The sequence below is a fragment of the Erythranthe guttata genome, chromosome 7 (genome assembly GCF_056151865.1).
Source record: "Erythranthe guttata isolate IM_541 chromosome 7, IM_541, whole genome shotgun sequence".
Classification (NCBI taxonomy): Eukaryota; Viridiplantae; Streptophyta; class Magnoliopsida; order Lamiales; family Phrymaceae; genus Erythranthe; species Erythranthe guttata.
The window spans coordinates 12719544-12738378 of record NC_142539.1 but is presented as its reverse complement, the minus strand read 5'-3'; the positions used below and the strand labels follow the sequence as shown (position 1 = coordinate 12738378).

Here is an 18835-nt window from a genome sequence, read left to right as displayed (position 1 = left end):
CTTCAAGTGTGAAAAATTATAATTTTGTTGTTATGACTAACACCATTAGTAATAAAATAGGTTGACCATCAAATTGAGGGGTAAGTGTTACATACTAAGGGGCCGGGATAAAGTGTATTTAATTTATCATTTAAATTATTGTGTTGGTTTTGTTGAGTTAATAAAATAATTTACATAGAGTACGATGTCAGCACACTCATGTAAAATCTATTTTTACTAAGTTCGTACAGTAGTATATCATTATTTAGGATCGAACTAGGTTGTATTATAATACTTAGAATTAACGATTATAATTATTTAAAAAATATTTTATACGCACCAGATTATTTCATTTAGGTCCGAGCAGTACAACTCATCTCGAACATTAAGACAACCCCTATAAAAGGACAATATATAGTCTTACTTGATAACTAAGATAAACTATTGTGCCGATTGCTTCTGTTCCTTTTCCTCGCACGTTTTATGCACACATGCAGTTAATAAAAGGTACTTTAACAAGTATATTATTTCTTTTCAGAAAAAAAAAAAAAACAAGTATATTATTTAATTATTATTTAAAAGATTTAAAGATCTCTTGCAATAGTGCGACTCAACTTTTTCTCTTTATTTGATCTGACTTAGATTGCAAGATATTTTAGCACATAGAACCCACTAATGAAAAGGTTTACTTTATATTAGAATAGACTGATAATTTGTGACATGTATTAAGTTGATGATTAATATAATCTACACGTATCCTAAAGTTGATTTAAATTAATTTAAAATCAGGTTAGGCAGTAGAATTATTTATGGATGCGAATATTATTTTGAAAAATCCGTACCCGTTCCAGACTCGTTTCGTGAATAGATTTTAACACTCGTAAATGCCCGTTTGATAACGGGTGGGTATTACTCGCTAAATTCGGTGTGAATCATGATGTAGACATGGGTGGATTGTATTTTACACTTCGAAAGGGGTATGGATTGGCGTTTTGCACCCTTAAATTTTGGAATTGGTGAAATTCATCCTGAAATTGAATATCTCATGGCAAAATGCACATGATTCTTTAACTAAACAATTAATCAATTGTTGAGATTTGAAAAATTAGAATAAGTCACATAAAATATGTAATATAAATACTAGTGTTAATAATGTAGATGGTCTTTGGATCATAAGTTACTACCTTTTGAATTACTTTAAATTTTTTTATCATTGTATCAATTTTATATATTTTTTTAGTTCATATATAATTTTAATTTCGATAAAAAAAAAAAAAAGAAAAAAAAAAACAACTAACAAAAATAACTCATTATTTCTTCCTGTGTTTCATTTATCATACAATTGAATAATAATTTAAAAATATAAAGTACGAAGAACAAACCAGAGAAATAACATATTTAAAGGATAAAATATGACGCAAAAACCCTTCAATGAAATGACTCAAAAGCCCTTCAAGTGGACTATCTTATGTAGGGGTGAAAGTCGGATGGATCGTATCGGAATTAGCCTTTTCGAAAAATTTCCAAAAAAATTCGGAAGTACAAAATCAATTCCAATTCCAATTCCAAAAATTTCGGAATCTAAAAATTCATTCCAATTCCAAAAGGCCCGGAAATTTCGGAATTTCGGAAAAAAATCAGAAATCACATAAGCTTTAAAATTTCAAAACTTAGCCGAAAATTTCTATAATGTTCATAATTTTTCAAAAATAAGAAAATTCACGTCGATAAAAGTAAAACTAATAACTACTAAAATTCAGTTCAAAAATAAAAATAAAAATAAACACAACGTAATATCCAATAAAACTTCAAATAACAATTCATTATGTCAAAATCCAAAAACAAAACTTATAGGTGTATTTTTCGGAAAATAAGTATTATATAATATATATTATTTATAAGTGTATTTTTCGGAAAAAAATCGGATTTCTTCGGAATTAATTTCGGAATTAAATCGGATCGGAAATCGGAAATTCCAAATTTATTTTATATAATTCCAATTCCAATCCAAAAAAATCGGAAAAATTCGGAAATCGGAATTTCGGAAATCGGAATTTCGGAAGTCAAATGAAAAAAGTTGTTCCAAAATCGGAACTTTTCGGATCGGAATCGGCGAAAATTGGAAATTCCGTTCCAACTTGCACTTCTATTCTTATGACAATTCAAATGAAAAATACACCGGAATTTGTGATTTGGGACAAAGTGCATCTCGAATAAAATTTTGAAGGGGAAGTGCGAAAATTGAAAATTTCTAGGGAGCGAAATGCATTTTCTCATAACTTCTCGGACTGAGTAACAAATAAATCTTGGACTGAGTTGCACCAGAAATGTCAACTTCACAAAACAACAATTTCCACTCTTACATAGACAGGAAACAATTTATAACATTGCTGTATCAGTCAAAAGTGAAAAGCTGAAGAAAACTCATGTAATATGTGTATTTGGTACAAATTTCCCATCTTCATACAGAAAAAAGACGAGAAATCCGTAAGGGGAGCATATGCACATGCTGCAAGAAATCAGGAGCTTCGATCATCCAATGGTTCCTTCGTCCTACAATTAAGTGTTACAGATGTAAGTTTCCATCCATGAACTCCACATAAATGGAAGGGTAAATTACGGCCACCTCCCTAAGGTAAGGTAAAAATTTCAAAAAAGCCCCTCCTATTTGGGAAATTACAACCACGCCCTTCAACTATGAATCTTCTTACACGTCCACCCTTACGGTGTCAAATTTAGTGGAATCTTCTAGATTATGGAGAATATTCTCCAGTTTATACCCGTTTGACCCCATTCGAGCTCCACATTGTACGTATCACATTGTGGTGCATCAGAAACTACATTTTTTTTACAAAACAAGTACAAACAAGAGAACATTCCACATAATCTAGAAGATTATATTGAATTTGACACCATAAGGATGGACGTGTGAGAAGATTCATAGTTGAGGGGTGGTTGTAATTACCCAAACAGGAGGGGTTTTTTCGTAATTTGACCTTATTTAAGAGGGGGCGTATTTTACCATAATAACCAAGAAAAAGGAAACCAGCAAGATTATGTTCGGATAAACAAACGTACAGAACTCACTAAAACAGAAACAGAGATGAATGTGCTATCATGTTATTCGACCTTTTTGCTCGTTATTTTTTCAACGATTCATACATCTCTTGAATTAGAATTTGAGGTGGGCAGTGATATATACTAAATTGCCATAAAACACCGACAAATATGACGACATGCTTAGTTGCAGAAACCGAATCTATAATAAGGTTCATAAATCATACATAGTTATGTGGCATATTGGTAATATGAAGTAACAATGAAGGTTATGATCTTAAATCAGTCCAATTCGAGAAACGGTGAAACAGGACATCTATAATTTTGCCAGAAATGCAGAAATGATACTATGTGAATCAAATACGTCAAACAACCACATTTCAAGATTCCTCATAAGAAAAGAAATATACGACACATTCTGGAATTGAAAAAAACTCGATTATATATTTTAACTATTCGCGCTTTGCATTAACTAAGGAGAAAAACTTATTTGGAACTATATTGTGGAGGTATTTAAAACGGAAGACAACGAGGCATGTTTCTTCATTCACACCACGATCTACAATTAAACAAGCGGATCGAGTTTTTTGTTTTATTTTTTCCCTACGAAAAAAAGCAAGAATTTAGTTTCTATGACATACATACTTTATAATTCTACTTGTTCCTAAACATTCGTCCCCCCGAAGATTTTCTACTGTGAATTGGCGATATAATTCCAGATTCTTGAAGGTAGAAATATAAAATTAAAAATTAACAAATTCCAAAATTAAAGTCAAAATAAGAAATGCCCAAATACCAAAACCTAAATTAAAAAAAAAATGAAAATAAATCAAACCTGCGATGAATTGGGTTTACTGGAAATGACAGATTCCAGATTCGACACACGGGTGTCTAAAGAATTAAACTGTTCCTTCAACTGCAAATACAATAACCAATCAAAAAAATGAAAATATATATATATATATATATATATATATATATATATATATATATATATATATATATATATATATATATATATATAGAGAGAGAGAGAGAGAGAGAGAGAGAGAGAGAGAGAGAGGATTTGAATTTGACGGGAAAGTGCACCTGAGAAGAGAGAGAATTCCGATCAATCCAGAGATCTTTCAAAACGAATTGCGCAATTGCTCCCGAAGTAGAGACAAACCCTAGGCTGGACCACAATAACCGCGTTCGAATCATATTTTTTTTTTTTTTTTTGATTAATGGTTTTTAGGTTTCTTCTCTGGTTTTTGGAGGATTGTTGCAGAAGGAGAATACAGAAGGTTGTGTGTTTGGTTGCAGGAGGAAATGTGACCAAGTGTGAGAATACTCGTAAACCTAATTTTGGGGTTCACAAAGTTTCAATTGGCAATTTGGTACTTTTTTTTTTTTTTTTTTTTTTTTAAATAAAAAAGGATAAATTACACAGGCATCCCTAAGGTTTGTTAAAATAACTTTAAGGTCCCTGTGGTATTGATAATTCAGCTCTGAAGCAATGTATCGCGATATTTAAAGAAAAAATTTATGCTCTCGGTGATCGTATCTTCTTGTAAATAAATAGATCTGAAGTTCAAAAAAGTTTTTTTTTTTCTTTTTTATCTTATGACTTATATTCAAGGGTGGGAATCGGAATGAAATTTTTAAAGGGCGAATTACCAAAACCCCCTGAGGTAAGCCTAAATAACGAAAATCCCCCCCATGTTCTCGTAATTACGAAAACCCCCCTGAGGTATGCAGACGTCTTACAAATCGCTCTAACGGTGTTAGACTCGATAGAATCTTTTTGATTCTCCCGAATATTCCTCCGATAATACCAATTTTGCCCGTGTACACGAAATTAACCTTAGGGGGTAATTGTAAGCATTTTATTTAATGAGGGGTCATTATAAATGTACAAAATACTTATTTTTCTTAAATTAAACCCAAATATAATCAATCATTATGAATGTACAATGTATTTTTATTGGATTAAAAAAAATCAATGAATGAGATTTCAAAATTTAATTATTTTTTATATATAAAATTAAATATTTTACAATTCGAGAAATACAACCATGCATCATTCAAGCTAAAAGCATAAATCCGTATGAATACTCCTCTGGATAAATAAAATCAATTAAAATATATAAATAAAAAAATATATAAGTGTCTGCAAAATACTTATTTTTCTTAAATTAAACCCAAATATAATCAATCATTATGAATGTACAATGTATTTTTATTGGATTAAAAAAAATCAATGAATGAGATTTCAAAATTTAATTATTTTTTATATATAAAATTAAATATTTTACAATTCGAGAAATACAACCATGCATCATTCAAGCTAAAAGCATAAATCCGTATGAATACTCCTCTGGATAAATAAAATCAATTAAAATATATAAATAAAAAAAATAAAAAATTATAATATCAAATTATCAATACAAATTACAAAGTAATAAATAAATTTATAAAAGCAATAAATCATCAACTGAAAGGGATGTCAGGGGGGATTTTCGTTATTTAGGCTTACCTCAGGGGGGTTCTGGTAATTTGCCCTTTATTTTTTACATATTTAACAGAAGGATATAATAGACATTTCACGTTTTCGGTTAAAAAAATTCGGTCAACCGTTAGTCAAGGGGGGTTTTCGTAATTACGAGAACATGGGGGGGATTTTCGTTATTTAGGCTTACCGCAGGGGGGTTTTGGTAATTTGCCCAATTTTTAAATTCCACAATTCCAATTAAAAAATATCCGAATTTGGAATCGTATTTTTTTTCATCCGATTTCCGATTCTTCCAAATTTATTTGCAACGAAATTGGAATGGTAAATAAATTTAATGCAAATTCCGATTTTCATTCCAATTTTAGTTCCGGATATTTCTATGGTTTTTCAGAATATATAATATGATTTTATGATATATATATGTTTTGTTATTCCACAATATAACTTATGTTATATTTTATATAAAAAAATAGAAACATCGCATGGTCAAGTAAATTAAAATATTAGAAAAAAATTATTGGTATCAGAAACTTTATGTTGCAATTTATCGTATAAGAAAGTCTATGTGTTCAATTTGTTGTTCCTACATGTGTTTTTATGTTTACGTTTTGTCGAACTCTCCATTGGATTTTCTTACATTTTCCTGTAAAATTTCACAAAAGATATAAAAATAGGCGGCGGTTATATGCAAGCCCATTTTTTTTATTAATTCAAGACCTCCAACATAAAAATACTAATTTACCCTTAATGAAATTTAAAAATCAAATAAAGAACACAAAACATTAAAAAATAAAAAATAAACACTTCCTTTGTGCAAGACCAAATAAAATACATAAATCCAGAAACCCATCTTCCTTATTTCACGACTTAAAACTTTCCTCCTTCTTCCCCTTCTTCTTCACAAACCCACCAAGAAATCCTACACACCAAAATTATCAAATACATACCAAACATTCACGATGGAACCAAAAAACAATGATATGGTGGTTTATGAGGGTGGAGAACACAATGAAATATGTTTTAACCGTTTATTTTTGCTTTTGGGTCGTTTTTTTTGTTGCCAAAAAAATTCGATGATACAAAAAATCGGTCTGCAAATACCGATTTTTGTTACTAAAGTTGGTAACCACATTCCGATTATTTTAATAAAAATCGGTACTTAAATACCGATTTTTGTAGTAAAAATCGGCATGACAACACCGATTTGTTTTTGTATTATCGGTATTGTCAAGCCGACTTGAACTACAAAATTCGGTTTTTAAATACCGATTTTATTATCTATGTTTTTTTAAGACCGTTTTCTCATACTTTCGTGCATCAACCTAGGGGATTGATGGAGGATTATTCAAATGAATTATCTAACGAATAAATATTTGAGATATGGAAAGCTCTACTCGATTGGATTAAAGGAGTGGTAGACGCCACCGAATGGTGATAAACATTTTCGTTTCAAATATTTAAAAAATGTCAATTAACCAAATATATAATGTATTATTTAAAAAATAATTCAAAAAATATCGGTATTCGAAAACCGATTTTGTACTCAATAATCGACATTATAACGCCGATTTTGACTTTTAAAGTCGACGTCGTGTCGCCGATTTGGTTCACAAAAATCGGTATTATGACGCCAATTTTTGTGTACAAAATCGGTCTGGATAAACCGATTTGGGAAACCAACGAAAAAAAATAAAAAAGTCAATTTCAATCTCAATTTTTTTTCCAAAATCGGCCAAATCATTGCAACCCAACAAGAAATAAGCATAGATTAATGTTCATTCATACATATTTAGCATAAATTAATATTTGGCAGTCGTGATATTTCTTTTTTTTTTTTTTTTGATTTTTGGTCTTGAACAAATTAAAAATAAGATTTATATGTATTTGAGTATTATTTGTGGATAAGGGTATATTTGTCATCTTTGGTCCTAATGTAATAAAATTAGATTAATTTACGGGTTTGAACTAATAAACTTCTTTATGTGGTTATTGTGAAATTTTTCGTTATATCCAAATTTAAAACAAGAGATCATAAACTAACCTAATTTCTTAAATTTCCGAAATTGTAATGAATTTTTGCATTCCGATTTTCTTGAAAATGAAACCGGAACCCATCTTTTACTTTCGAAAAAATTTGAATTCTTTTTAAAAAAGCCATATCCGACCCATTCCGTCCGATTTCCACCCCTAGTTTTAAAGAATCACCACCGTAATATAAAAAAATAAATAAATAAATAATCATAGAAATTCGAAGAGGCGGTCATCTGATAACTTACAACGGTACTCAACAAAAATTTCCTAATTTAAAAAGAGAGAATTAAGGCAAAATTAAGGTAAGACAGAGATTCAAACTCATATTATTACATATCAGCAGTTATTAATTACACCACGCTTTCTTTTATGGCAAGTAATAATTTATTAATTAATTAAATAGCGTACAAACTACAAATCACAACATCTTATAAATAGGGCTTCATCTGTAGGGTTTCTTTCATACTCTCTCCTTTTTCTCTCTTACAAGCAATTATATATTTTTCTTTAATGGCCCACCTTCGTAGATTCAACTTCGCCGGAGAATTCCAGCATGCCGCCGCCTTTCATCATCCCCCGCCGCCGCTGCCATGGCCAATTCGAGGCCGTATTTTCCCCACCGCCCACGGCTATGTTCTGATTTCGTATTCGCCGTACATCCCTCCGCAGCACTACTACTTGTCGTCCAACAATTACAACGCGGCGACGACGACGACGACGAGGTCAACGTATCTTGTTCAAGAAGAAGACCAAACCCTGATTTTCAACGCAAGTAATATTCATCATCATCCACGTCAGCAAGAACATGCAGATCGGACCGCCGCCGGTTTGTCCGAAGATCAGATCACAAAGTGTCTGAAAATAAAGATTAATAATTCTTGTCCCGATATCGATAATAATAATCGAGACGGCCCGGAAGAGAGTGACGTTTGTGTGATTTGTTTCGATGATTTGTGCCAAGAAAATAATAAGAATAATATCGGAGCTCTCGAGTGCGGGCATGAATACCATTCAGATTGTATCCGACGTTGGCTGCGCATGAAGAATTTTTGTCCGCTGTGTAAAGCCGTCGCGTTTAAGTGTCGTCCTGTACGTAGTTCATGTTAATTAATCGTGAAATGTTCGATTGGCTCGGTTTCGTGATCATATGTAAAGACGTTATATTCAATTTATTAAAAAAAAGTTATTTTGGGTATTTTAGGTATCATCCAATTATGTACTTGTGCTGTTTTTTTATATAACAACTAGTATTTTACCCCGTGCGGTGCACGGGGTGACATTGCAAAAAGAAAGAATGAAAATTGAAAAGCAAAAGAAATATATTGTACTTTCAAATAAAGACACAAAAGGAAATAAAATAATTATTTAAATACACAAAAAAATTGTAATAAAAAATATACTAAGCAATATTAAAATATTTATTTGTGAAATTTAAATTACCATTCATATAGTTTATAAATAAAAATACAGTTGTTCAATGAAAAATTATAAGCAGCGAAATAAAGTTTAATATTCAGAACAAAACAACAATTCGTTTCCCCAAAGCGGAAAGAAAACCGGGATAAAACTCGTAATTGTAGACAAAAGACACTGTTATTTTTTACAAAATAATATAAAACTCAATCATTCTATCTCCTATTCCAACAAACTTTAATGTTTCACTGAATAAATCTAACAAAATCACCTAATTCCTCAAATAATTATCTGGCTTATTTGTAAAATATGTATTCATTGATGGAGACTACACAAAAAAAAGTCATAGTGATTCTTTTATTACAGAGGAATGGAAAATGCAAAATGAATAAAACACATCACCCAAAATCACAAACTTATCGTAGCATGAACCCCCTTGTAGCTCTAAGCAGCAGCCGCCGAGTCGATGGAATTCTAAGCGGCGAAGGAGAACTTCTCCAAGAAGAAATCCTCCATGCGATAACCATTTTTTCCTTCAGAATTTCAATACGACCTCCAATTCAACATCCGCTGAAGCAAGAAACTGTTGAATTTAAAAAAGAAAAAAAAAAATTGACGGACATTAAGCATTAAGCTTTTCGTTCGCCTCCACCATTGCTACAGCAGATCATTGTATACATTGACAGCAACATTATCAGTGACTTAGAGCAGGCAAATCTTAGCAAGATTAATAATAAATTTTATGAGAAAGATATCAACTTTGCCCACATATAATTGATGTTGTAATAATAATAACATATTCATCCAATTGAGCTCTTTGCATCCGATCATTCATTGATTTTGCATGACTAAATTGTTTCTCTTCTTAATATAACAAAATTGGGCCACATTTCAGCACTATAAGGGGAACATAGGGTCACAGCATAACATCACATAAAAAACTCAAATCACCAAATAAAAAATAAAATTCACAAACCAAATCAGAAAGAAAACAATATAATGGGCCCAAACAATCCATCAAGCAGAAACAAAAGAACTTACAAAATTCGACGATTAAATTTATTTGATCAAGTATCTTCTCGGGGTCACCGTACCGCCCATGTAGGGATGATTCTTGATAGCAACTTTCTTGTATGCTTTCTTCAAATCATTTGGAGACGCGGATTTATGGTGGTGTCCTCAACAATGACTCTGTTCAAAAATATGAAAAAACTATTAAAAATGTACTGTCTTATACCATAACAAACCAACCTTTTATATTGAAAAAGAAAACTGAAAAAAGAAAAAAAATAAAAAAATAAAAATAAAAAAAAACCAATAATACAAACCCACAAATCATCATCGAACAACTGGAAACTAACTCAAACTCCTACCACTAACTTATAAGGCTCACTCGCAATTTGACTAATTATTTTTCGCCATCCCACTTTACAGAATTTCTTATACCCAAAAAAATATCTCAAAAAAGATACCTGCCATTCTAGTAAACAAATTGAGGTACTTTTTTTATCGGAAATAAATTGTCTCATCAGAAGCTTGTCCTGCTCACATTAATCATATTATAAATCCAACCTGCACTATAGATTTAAATTTCAAAGTTTAAAAAGAAACATTTACACATGAAGTCGTGATAGGTGATTAATTTTCTTGCCGGATAATACGTAGTGAGTTAAACTAATGGTATTCCATCATCACGTAACACCGATAAATTAGATATGAACAAAAAGGAATGAAAGTCAGAGCATCAACACATAAAATAACGAAAATAATATGCATATGAGTACAATTTTCACCAAAATTATAAGTTAGACGTTTCGTGTACGGTGTGTATCTACAAACCTGCAAGGAAATAAAATATATTAAAAAAACTTAAAATGATAGGAATTATATATGACTATATAATGGTTACGTTGAAGAAGAAATAATGTTTTCATAGGAAAAAAACTAAACTTGAAGTCATTTATTTTCCACTATTATATTACACCATTTGATAACCCCGTAAATTGGTGTAAGAAAGTGTTACTATTACGTGTAAGAAAATACGTAAATTACCCTGCTAATATACATCTTAAATCTAATATAGAACATGTATATACATAATTACAAAACGTCCTATTTTCCATAATATATACCTGCTATTGGATGACGGAAGAAGCAACAAACGATGGAAAATGTTTGTTTAAAAGAAAACTGCAAAAAAGAAAAATTAATTCTACCAATTTGAGACCACAAAAAAGGCCGAAAATTTGCAAGTCTTACAAAGTCATAGCTGCTATGGACGATGGTAAGCAAAGAAGATGGACCCACTCTTATTGTTCGTGAAAAGGAAAAAAATATGCGGACGGCGATAATGACGGTGAGGAATGCCGTAAATTTTTCCTTCATAAATGGTATGGATGCTGGAAACAATAGCAACATTTGTATAAGATTGTGTGTGTTAGTTGATTATCATATCGTGGGCATTATTTGCTATGGAAGTTAAGAAAAATGGGTAATACATTTTGAATTTCTCTTCACCTCCGTGACACCAATTTTACCCGTTTAATTGCTAAACACACAAAAAAAATATCGGATTTTTTGAAAATAAATTACCTCTCTAGACAGATTTGGGGTTTGGTTCCATAGTTGAGCAGATCTAAGCAGCCAGAGTTTAACTTCTTCGAATCTTGTTCTTCGTCGTCATCAGAATGAACTCACTCCGAACACAGCCCCAAATGAGAAATTCAACACACAACTGATTTCAAAGAAATAAAGTCACGAATCAGAAGGGAAAAAAAGAAGAACCAAATACCTTGTTTCAGTCGAGCAGGGATTTTTTTTCCTTTTTCAAGCCATCAATCGATTTCGCAGGTTGTGGAAGAAAATGAGACAGAAACTTGTAGTTTTCAATTTTTAGATCGTGTCATTTTTATCGAGAAGTTGAAATCGACCGTGATCAGTTTTCAATTGTATGAGAATTATTATTTTATTTTCTTATCGTTGAATTGAAATTGTGGGCAATAAAATCACCAAATAAAACTATTCAAATAACTGATGCATACAATTACAAAAATATCCTTCGTTATCAAAACTGCCATTAGGGTTTCGGGGAAAACCTTTCTTTTATATATAAAGATTAATGTAAAAGTTTATTAATTCGGTTATATTGCTTCCTTCTGTTTTCTGGACACCAATTTACAATTGATGTGTATTAATTCAAAGAAATATAAATAATAGTAAAGAAGATATATCTACATGATGTAACTTACTGCAAAGTTTGTAGATCATCCTATATTCCTATGATCAAATTTGTAATTCCATAATCGTTCCGTTAATTAGGGTAGAAATTAATTGGATGGATCAGATCGAATATGGCCCTTTCGGAAAATTTATGATTTTTTTTCGGAATTGAATAATTGGTTTCGATTAAGATTTTTTTACCGGGAATTGCGAAAAATTGTATTTTTTGTGGAATTATTCGTTTTCGGATTTATTTTTGGGATATTTTTGGATCTGTTTGGAATTTTTGAAATACAACAAAAAAAAAAATCACATTATCATACCAGCAAATCATTTAGTAGCACAACAATTTTAACGAGGACAACCCTAATAATATTAGTGTTTCAATCACGAATACCACAAGAAAAAAACCTAGTATATATTACCGTGGGTGCAAAAATTGCAGTTAGAAAATGAAACTCAGAGTATGAATACTTCGTAGTATTAAGCAAAATTTATACTAGTGTTACTAGCAGAAAAATGATTTTTTACTACGAATTTTTTCTGCTACGGTAAAAGGTCGTTACAAAAGGTATCTCTTGTTACGGGACAATCTTGGAGTCATAGTAAATGCTAGGATTTACTTTAGTATTTTCTACGGCCATTTACCGTAGCAAAGCTTTTGTCACGCCCGTGTATGCTATGAGGGAAATTCGTAGGAAATGTGTAGCAAAAGCCTTTTTACTACGAATTTGATACACATTTTACTACGATTAATGGTCTTAGTAAAACTTCATTTTTCTTCTAGTGCTTCCGTGTCTAACAGTAAATTTGTGCGTCGTTAGAAAATTGTTTCAACGACAACGTCTTTAAAATGCAAAATAGTTGCGGAAATGGAAGCCGCGGAGACGATTTGCTCATATTTTTTGGGAAGAGAGTGATTTTGGTTCTGTTTTGGTGAGGGAGAAACAGTCGGAAGTATTGAGAAGTCATGGTGGGGAGCCGTTGTGGAGAGAGAAGCGAGTTGGAAGAACAAGTGGGGGAGCCCGACATCTGTTTCGAATATAAGGGAGGGTATTTTCGTCAAAAGACATGTGATTGGTTTTTTTGTGAACTGAAGTGGAGATACGATTGCATTTAAGTCAGGCCATCAATCAACCTTACTTTTAATTTTCTTGAGTTTTAAAAAAATAACAAAAGGTAAAAAAAATCTAATAAGGATTCAAGAGGTATCGTGTAAATTACAACGGTATCCAAAATATTTTCCTAATTTAAAAGGAGAGCATTACGGCAAAAATAGTGGTATAAAAGAGCCGAGCCTGACTGTTTTGGTGAACTCAAATTCGAATTCTGTCATTGTCCTACTTTCCCAATTTGTAAGAAGATTTGAATTTCTCAATATATATATATATATATATATATATATATATATATATATATATATATATATATATATATATATATATATATATATAATATGGGCTCTTTACACTGTTAAGCTATGCTGCACGGACACCTCTAGAAGGTGCAGAGTCCCCGTATCCGACACCTAGACACTCGGACACGCTTTGGACACTTGTGTCGTAATTTCGCTATAAGTAGGACACCCGTGTCGGGTAGTGTCCGTAATTTTTAAAAAGTTGGGACACGGCTCTTATGTTTTAAGAGAAATTAAAGCCCTAATAAACAAATATGCATTTTCTTTTCTCTCTAATACCACATTTCCCCTGTCTTCTTTGAGAGTCCACCCAAAAGTGCAAAACTGTGCGACCAAGAACACGAGCAGCTAAGTATATTCATATATTCATATCCGCGTATCGCCGTGTTTGCGTATCCACGTCCGTGCACAATAGCAGCTAAGTATAAAGAAGGGTAAATTACAACCACACCCTCAGGTATGGTCAATTTACAAAAAAACTCCTCTTGTTTGGATAATTACATCTACCCCCTCAACTATGATTTTTTCTTACACCTCCACCCTTAAAGTGTCAAATTCAACATAATCATCTGGATTTTGTGGAATGTGCTCTAGTTTGTTCTCGGTTTGTGTAAAAATATAGTTTCTAATGTACTACAATCTGATATATACAAGACAAAAAACACATATTATGATCATCATGCTTCAAAATGTGGAGTTCATAGTATAAAACGGGTAAATAAGTGATAATATTTCATATAATCTCGAAGATTCCACTAAATTTGAAACCGCAAGGGTGGATGTGTAAGAACATTCATAGTTGATGGGTGATTATAATTACCCAAACATGAGGGGGGTTTTCGTAATTTGACCATGCCTCAGGGGTTGGTTGTAATTTACCCAATAAAGAAAGACATATAACTAGGTTCAAACTCCTACTACATTAATACAAAAGACTCTATTTTAGCGTACAAAACATAGAATCAATCTTAAATATTATAAATAGGACACAATATTATGTTCCAACTCACACACAATTTTTTTTAATTATTTTTAATAATAATAATGGATCATCAGCAACAACCTGGTCAAGCCAACTTCGCCGGAGATCATTGATTGCATCTAAGCCTAAACAAGTAAAAATTGGACTCAAGACCATTGATTGCATCTTCATTGGGTATGCAAACAATAGTAAGTGAAGGAATGATCATACAATCAATGAATGCTATTTTCTTTGAAGAAATCTTCTCTTGTAAAGAAAAGAAAGAAACGAATTTCTCAAAACTTATATATAAAAAATAAAAATAAAAATAAAAAAAAACTACGAATGAGCTCATTTACACCACTAAGCTACGCTGCACGGACACTTCTAGAAGGTGAAGCGGCCCCGTATCCGACATCTAGACACTTTGGACACGCCCGGACACGGCTCGGACACCCGTGTCATGCAGTGTCCGCAATTTTAAAAAAGTTGGGACACGGCTTTTATGTTTTAAGAGAAAGCTCTAATAAAAAAATACGCATTTTATTTTCTCTCTAATACCACATTTCCTCTGTCTTCATTGAGAGTCCACCCAAAAGTCCAAAATTCTAGTAGCGACGGCGAGTGGCTAGCGGCAACCAAGAACACGAGCAGGAAGAGCGAGCGGTTCTCTTATGCGATTGGCGACTTATAAACATTTTTTACAATTTATATGTGTACTCCTATATTTTTAGGCACTGTTTGGTTGGTGAGATTAGACATGATTAACAATATAGTAAGGGTTAGTTTGATGTTTGGTTAGTTCTACTTTTTTCCGGGTAGACCCGCCAAAATGATTTTGTCATGGTTAATTGGGAGATAACTAATAAGACCTTGAGAGGTTCAATAAAATTATTAGGCCATGATTAGATACATTAATGACAAAATTGTCCTTCCAAGTTTTCATCAATTTATCACAATGACATATTCAATTAAAAAATTTAAAATAAAAACAATTCAAAAGAAAATAAAAAATAAATATTTTTTTTCCAAAAAAATAAAAATAAAATCGAAAAAATATATTTTTTCAGAAAAAAAAAAAGAAATAAAATAAAATAAATTTGGAAAAAATAAAAAAATATTTGTCTGAAATAAAAAATAAAAAATAAAAAATAAAAAATATTTTTTTCGAAAAAAAAATTGAAAAAAATTATTTTTGTTCGAAAAAAAGAAAATTAGAAAAATACAAAAAAATAAATATATAAAATATAGTTTTTTTGCAAAAAAAAAATCGATCAGAACACAAAATATAAATATTAAAAAGAAGAACAAAAACTATATACAATAAGAAAGGGTAATTCGGTCATTTGTAAGTAAATGGGTTGATTTTAAAGAAACCAAACATCAAACACTATTAAATAATGGGGAGATAAAAAATTCAAAATTTGATAATAAACATCTGATAAAATAATAGACCTATTATTTTATAGGGGAAATTATCTTATCTTGACTAATCTTAACATGGCAACCTAACGGGACCTTAGCGTATATCCGTATCCACGTATCGCCGTATCTGCGTATTCATTTCCGTGCAGCATAGCGGCTAAGTATAAAGAAAGACATATAGCTAGGTTCAAACTCCTACTACATTAATACAAAGGATTCTATTTTAACATAGAATCAATCTTGAATATTATAAATAGGACACATTATTATGTTCCAACCTACACACAATTTTATTTATTTTTTTAATAATTAATGGATCATCAACAACAACCTAGTCAAGCCAACTTCGCCGGAGATCATCACACTCAGCCGCGGTTATGGCGAATTCCCGGCCGTGTTGCCACCACAGCCGCCGGTGGCCGTATTCTTCTCCCTTATTCCCCCTTTGTCCCTCTAGCATACCACTACTTATCCAACAACGATCAACATCCAAGAATTGTTGAACTAGACGATCGGACGACGGCGATCGATAATAATAATAGTAGCGATGGTTTGTCTGAAGATTAAATTGCAAAGTGTCTGAAAATAAAGATTATTAATTCTTGTCCTGATATCGATAATGTTCGATACGGCTCGGAAGAGAGGGAAGTTTGTGCGGTTTGTGTTGGGGATCGTGCATGTATACGCAGCGGAATTTAAAATTTTTAGATCGAACTAGTTTCGATTACATGCAAAACTAATCACATAGTCAACGTACCTTAACGCTTCCGGCATACATATGGTAATTATCGATTTAATTGAAAAATACATAAAACCGAAAATCACGAAACATGCTTGTTCATCATTCAATGAAATCGAAACACGTAATTACATATTACTCACATTCATAAATTATAATTCATACAAACATGCTCGAATTAATATACGAAAGTTTCGATTCATTTACCTCTTGTAGCGTGAGATTTCGACGAATCGAAATCCTAGAACGAGTCACGTACAAGCTGCAAATTACCAATCCTCGGGGCTGCGATTCACGGCTGGAACAAGCTGATCCAGCAAGCAACGAACGGCGATGAATGGCAGCAGCAGCGGCGGCGCGTGGCAGCGGCAGCGACGGCGCGTGAGCGGCGGTGCGGCGCGTGCGGCGGTGCGTGGATTCGTCGGGGTAGCAGCTCCTCTCCAATTAGGTTTCACCTCGTATTTTCGACCCACTCGAACTACAGCACTAGATGTAAACGAGTTAGATAACAACACGAATATAACGAAGGAAAAAGAGGAGAAAAACCGGCGGTTTTCCGGCGGTGGTCGGCGGTGGCGCGGCGGGGCAGCAACGGCCGAAGGGGAGAGCGGCTAGGGCTTGAGCGGCTAGGGTTTGGTGCTGAAAATCTGATCTCAAACTCTTGTTTGAGGTCTATTTATACCTAGGGTTTTCAACCCTAGCGGGCTTAAGTCATTGGGCTTGACCCACTGATGCATTAAACCCATTCCCTCGTCGGCCTCGTTTCTAATAAACGATCGTTCACAAAATTATAACAAAATTATATTTGTGACGAGCTCAAAGTCCTCGTCGATACGAGTGCCTCTTCGAAATTTCCAATTTCCAAAATTGGAAACTTCCACTTCAGTGGACTTGCTAAATCGGGAAACTTCCCAATTTAGAAAGTTCACTAAATTCCGCATTTCTCTCTTTCTCCACGTTTATTCCCATTCGTAATTCTCAATTACGAATCTTGGATTCAATCATATCGACATCCAATCGTTTAAAGATTAACACATTAATCTATGCTTGTTGTTATCAAGGATCTATATTACACGAGAAGTGTGACCCTCAATGGTTCAGGTGTATGCTAGCCGTGGGCTCACAACTCTTTGTGATTCGAACAACACATTGTTCTTATACGAACTCATCCCAAGAGTCCCGATTAGAGTAAAACTCATTTTACCTAATCCCCGATCAAATCGGTGCCCAACGAATCAAGATTGGCGTCTAGCAACTACGCATCATGATTCCCTAGATACAAATGAAGTGCCTGCAAGAACCTTATGATATAGTTAGCGTACAGTACGATCCTTTCGTAGCACATGTCCCGATTGAACTAGAGGCATTGGTTCACCGAGACCTCTTATAAAGTTCAATAACCGTGCGAACGTTCTAGGTATTATAAATCCGTTCGTGTGCGACTTAGGGAAACACATTTCCCTAATCACCCCACTATCAACTCTGGCCAGAGATTCCATGGATTATAAACCGTCAGAACACATAGGACATCCATGACTACTCAAGCGCTCGAATCCCCTACTACAATGCACAGACTTCACACTAGATTTCGGATTGCACGAACGTTGGCCCTTGGAGTGGTCCGCGGTGGGACTCAGGGACAGGTCACGATACAATCGGTCCTCTAGTGAAGTCACGGTGATGTCTGGGTCTTAAGGACTAATGGTGTACAACTATATCTTAGAAATCTATTACTCGATGAATGAGAACCACTTATAGATTTCTAGGGCGAGGGAGTTCAGTGAACTCATCCAGTATGAGCACCCACTCAAGTATGCCGATGTCACAACACCGATGACTGATGAGACGCAGTACACATACACTAAGTGCTAGTCTCAAAAGGGAAAGGCCGGTATCCTCATTATTGGCGTAACCCATCGACTAGGAACAAGGTTTAACAGTTACATTACATTGCTGAGTTATCTCATGATTCTACTAGATCAACTCACAGTAATAGAGTAACTCGTTAGGACTATATCTATGCTGCTTGCATGGGATAACAGATATAGAATGCCAAATAAGATATTTTATTATTACGAACGAAAAACGATTGTTTTATTA

The 18835-nt window shown here is 33.0% G+C and overlaps 1 protein-coding gene and 1 long non-coding RNA gene across 11 annotated transcripts; both read right to left on the bottom strand.

The window, feature by feature from the left end:
- Positions 1-2268: 2268 nt before the first annotated feature.
- On the bottom strand, positions 2269-4383 carry LOC105954015 (fanconi anemia group D2 protein). Its single transcript, XM_088820971.1, has 3 exons — positions 4126-4383; positions 3872-3952; positions 2269-2532 (listed from the first exon to the last, which is right to left on the bottom strand). The coding sequence occupies exons 1-3, from the start codon at positions 4237-4239 to the stop codon at positions 2512-2514; spliced, it is 216 nt and encodes a 71-aa protein (XP_088677097.1). The 5' UTR covers positions 4240-4383; the 3' UTR covers positions 2269-2511.
- Positions 4384-9095: 4712 nt separating this feature from the next.
- On the bottom strand, positions 9096-11981 carry LOC105950993 (uncharacterized). 10 transcript variants are annotated; one of them, XR_016032272.1, is made up of 5 exons: positions 11567-11977; positions 11234-11373; positions 11107-11164; positions 10016-10813; positions 9096-9557 (listed from the first exon to the last, which is right to left on the bottom strand). It is a non-coding gene; the product is annotated as an uncharacterized LOC105950993 (long non-coding RNA). The 10 variants fall into 10 exon arrangements; XR_016032266.1 differs by having other exon boundaries at positions 10016-10165; positions 10447-11373; positions 11567-11981; XR_016032267.1 differs by having other exon boundaries at positions 10016-11164; positions 11567-11980.
- Positions 11982-18835: the final 6854 nt, after the last annotated feature.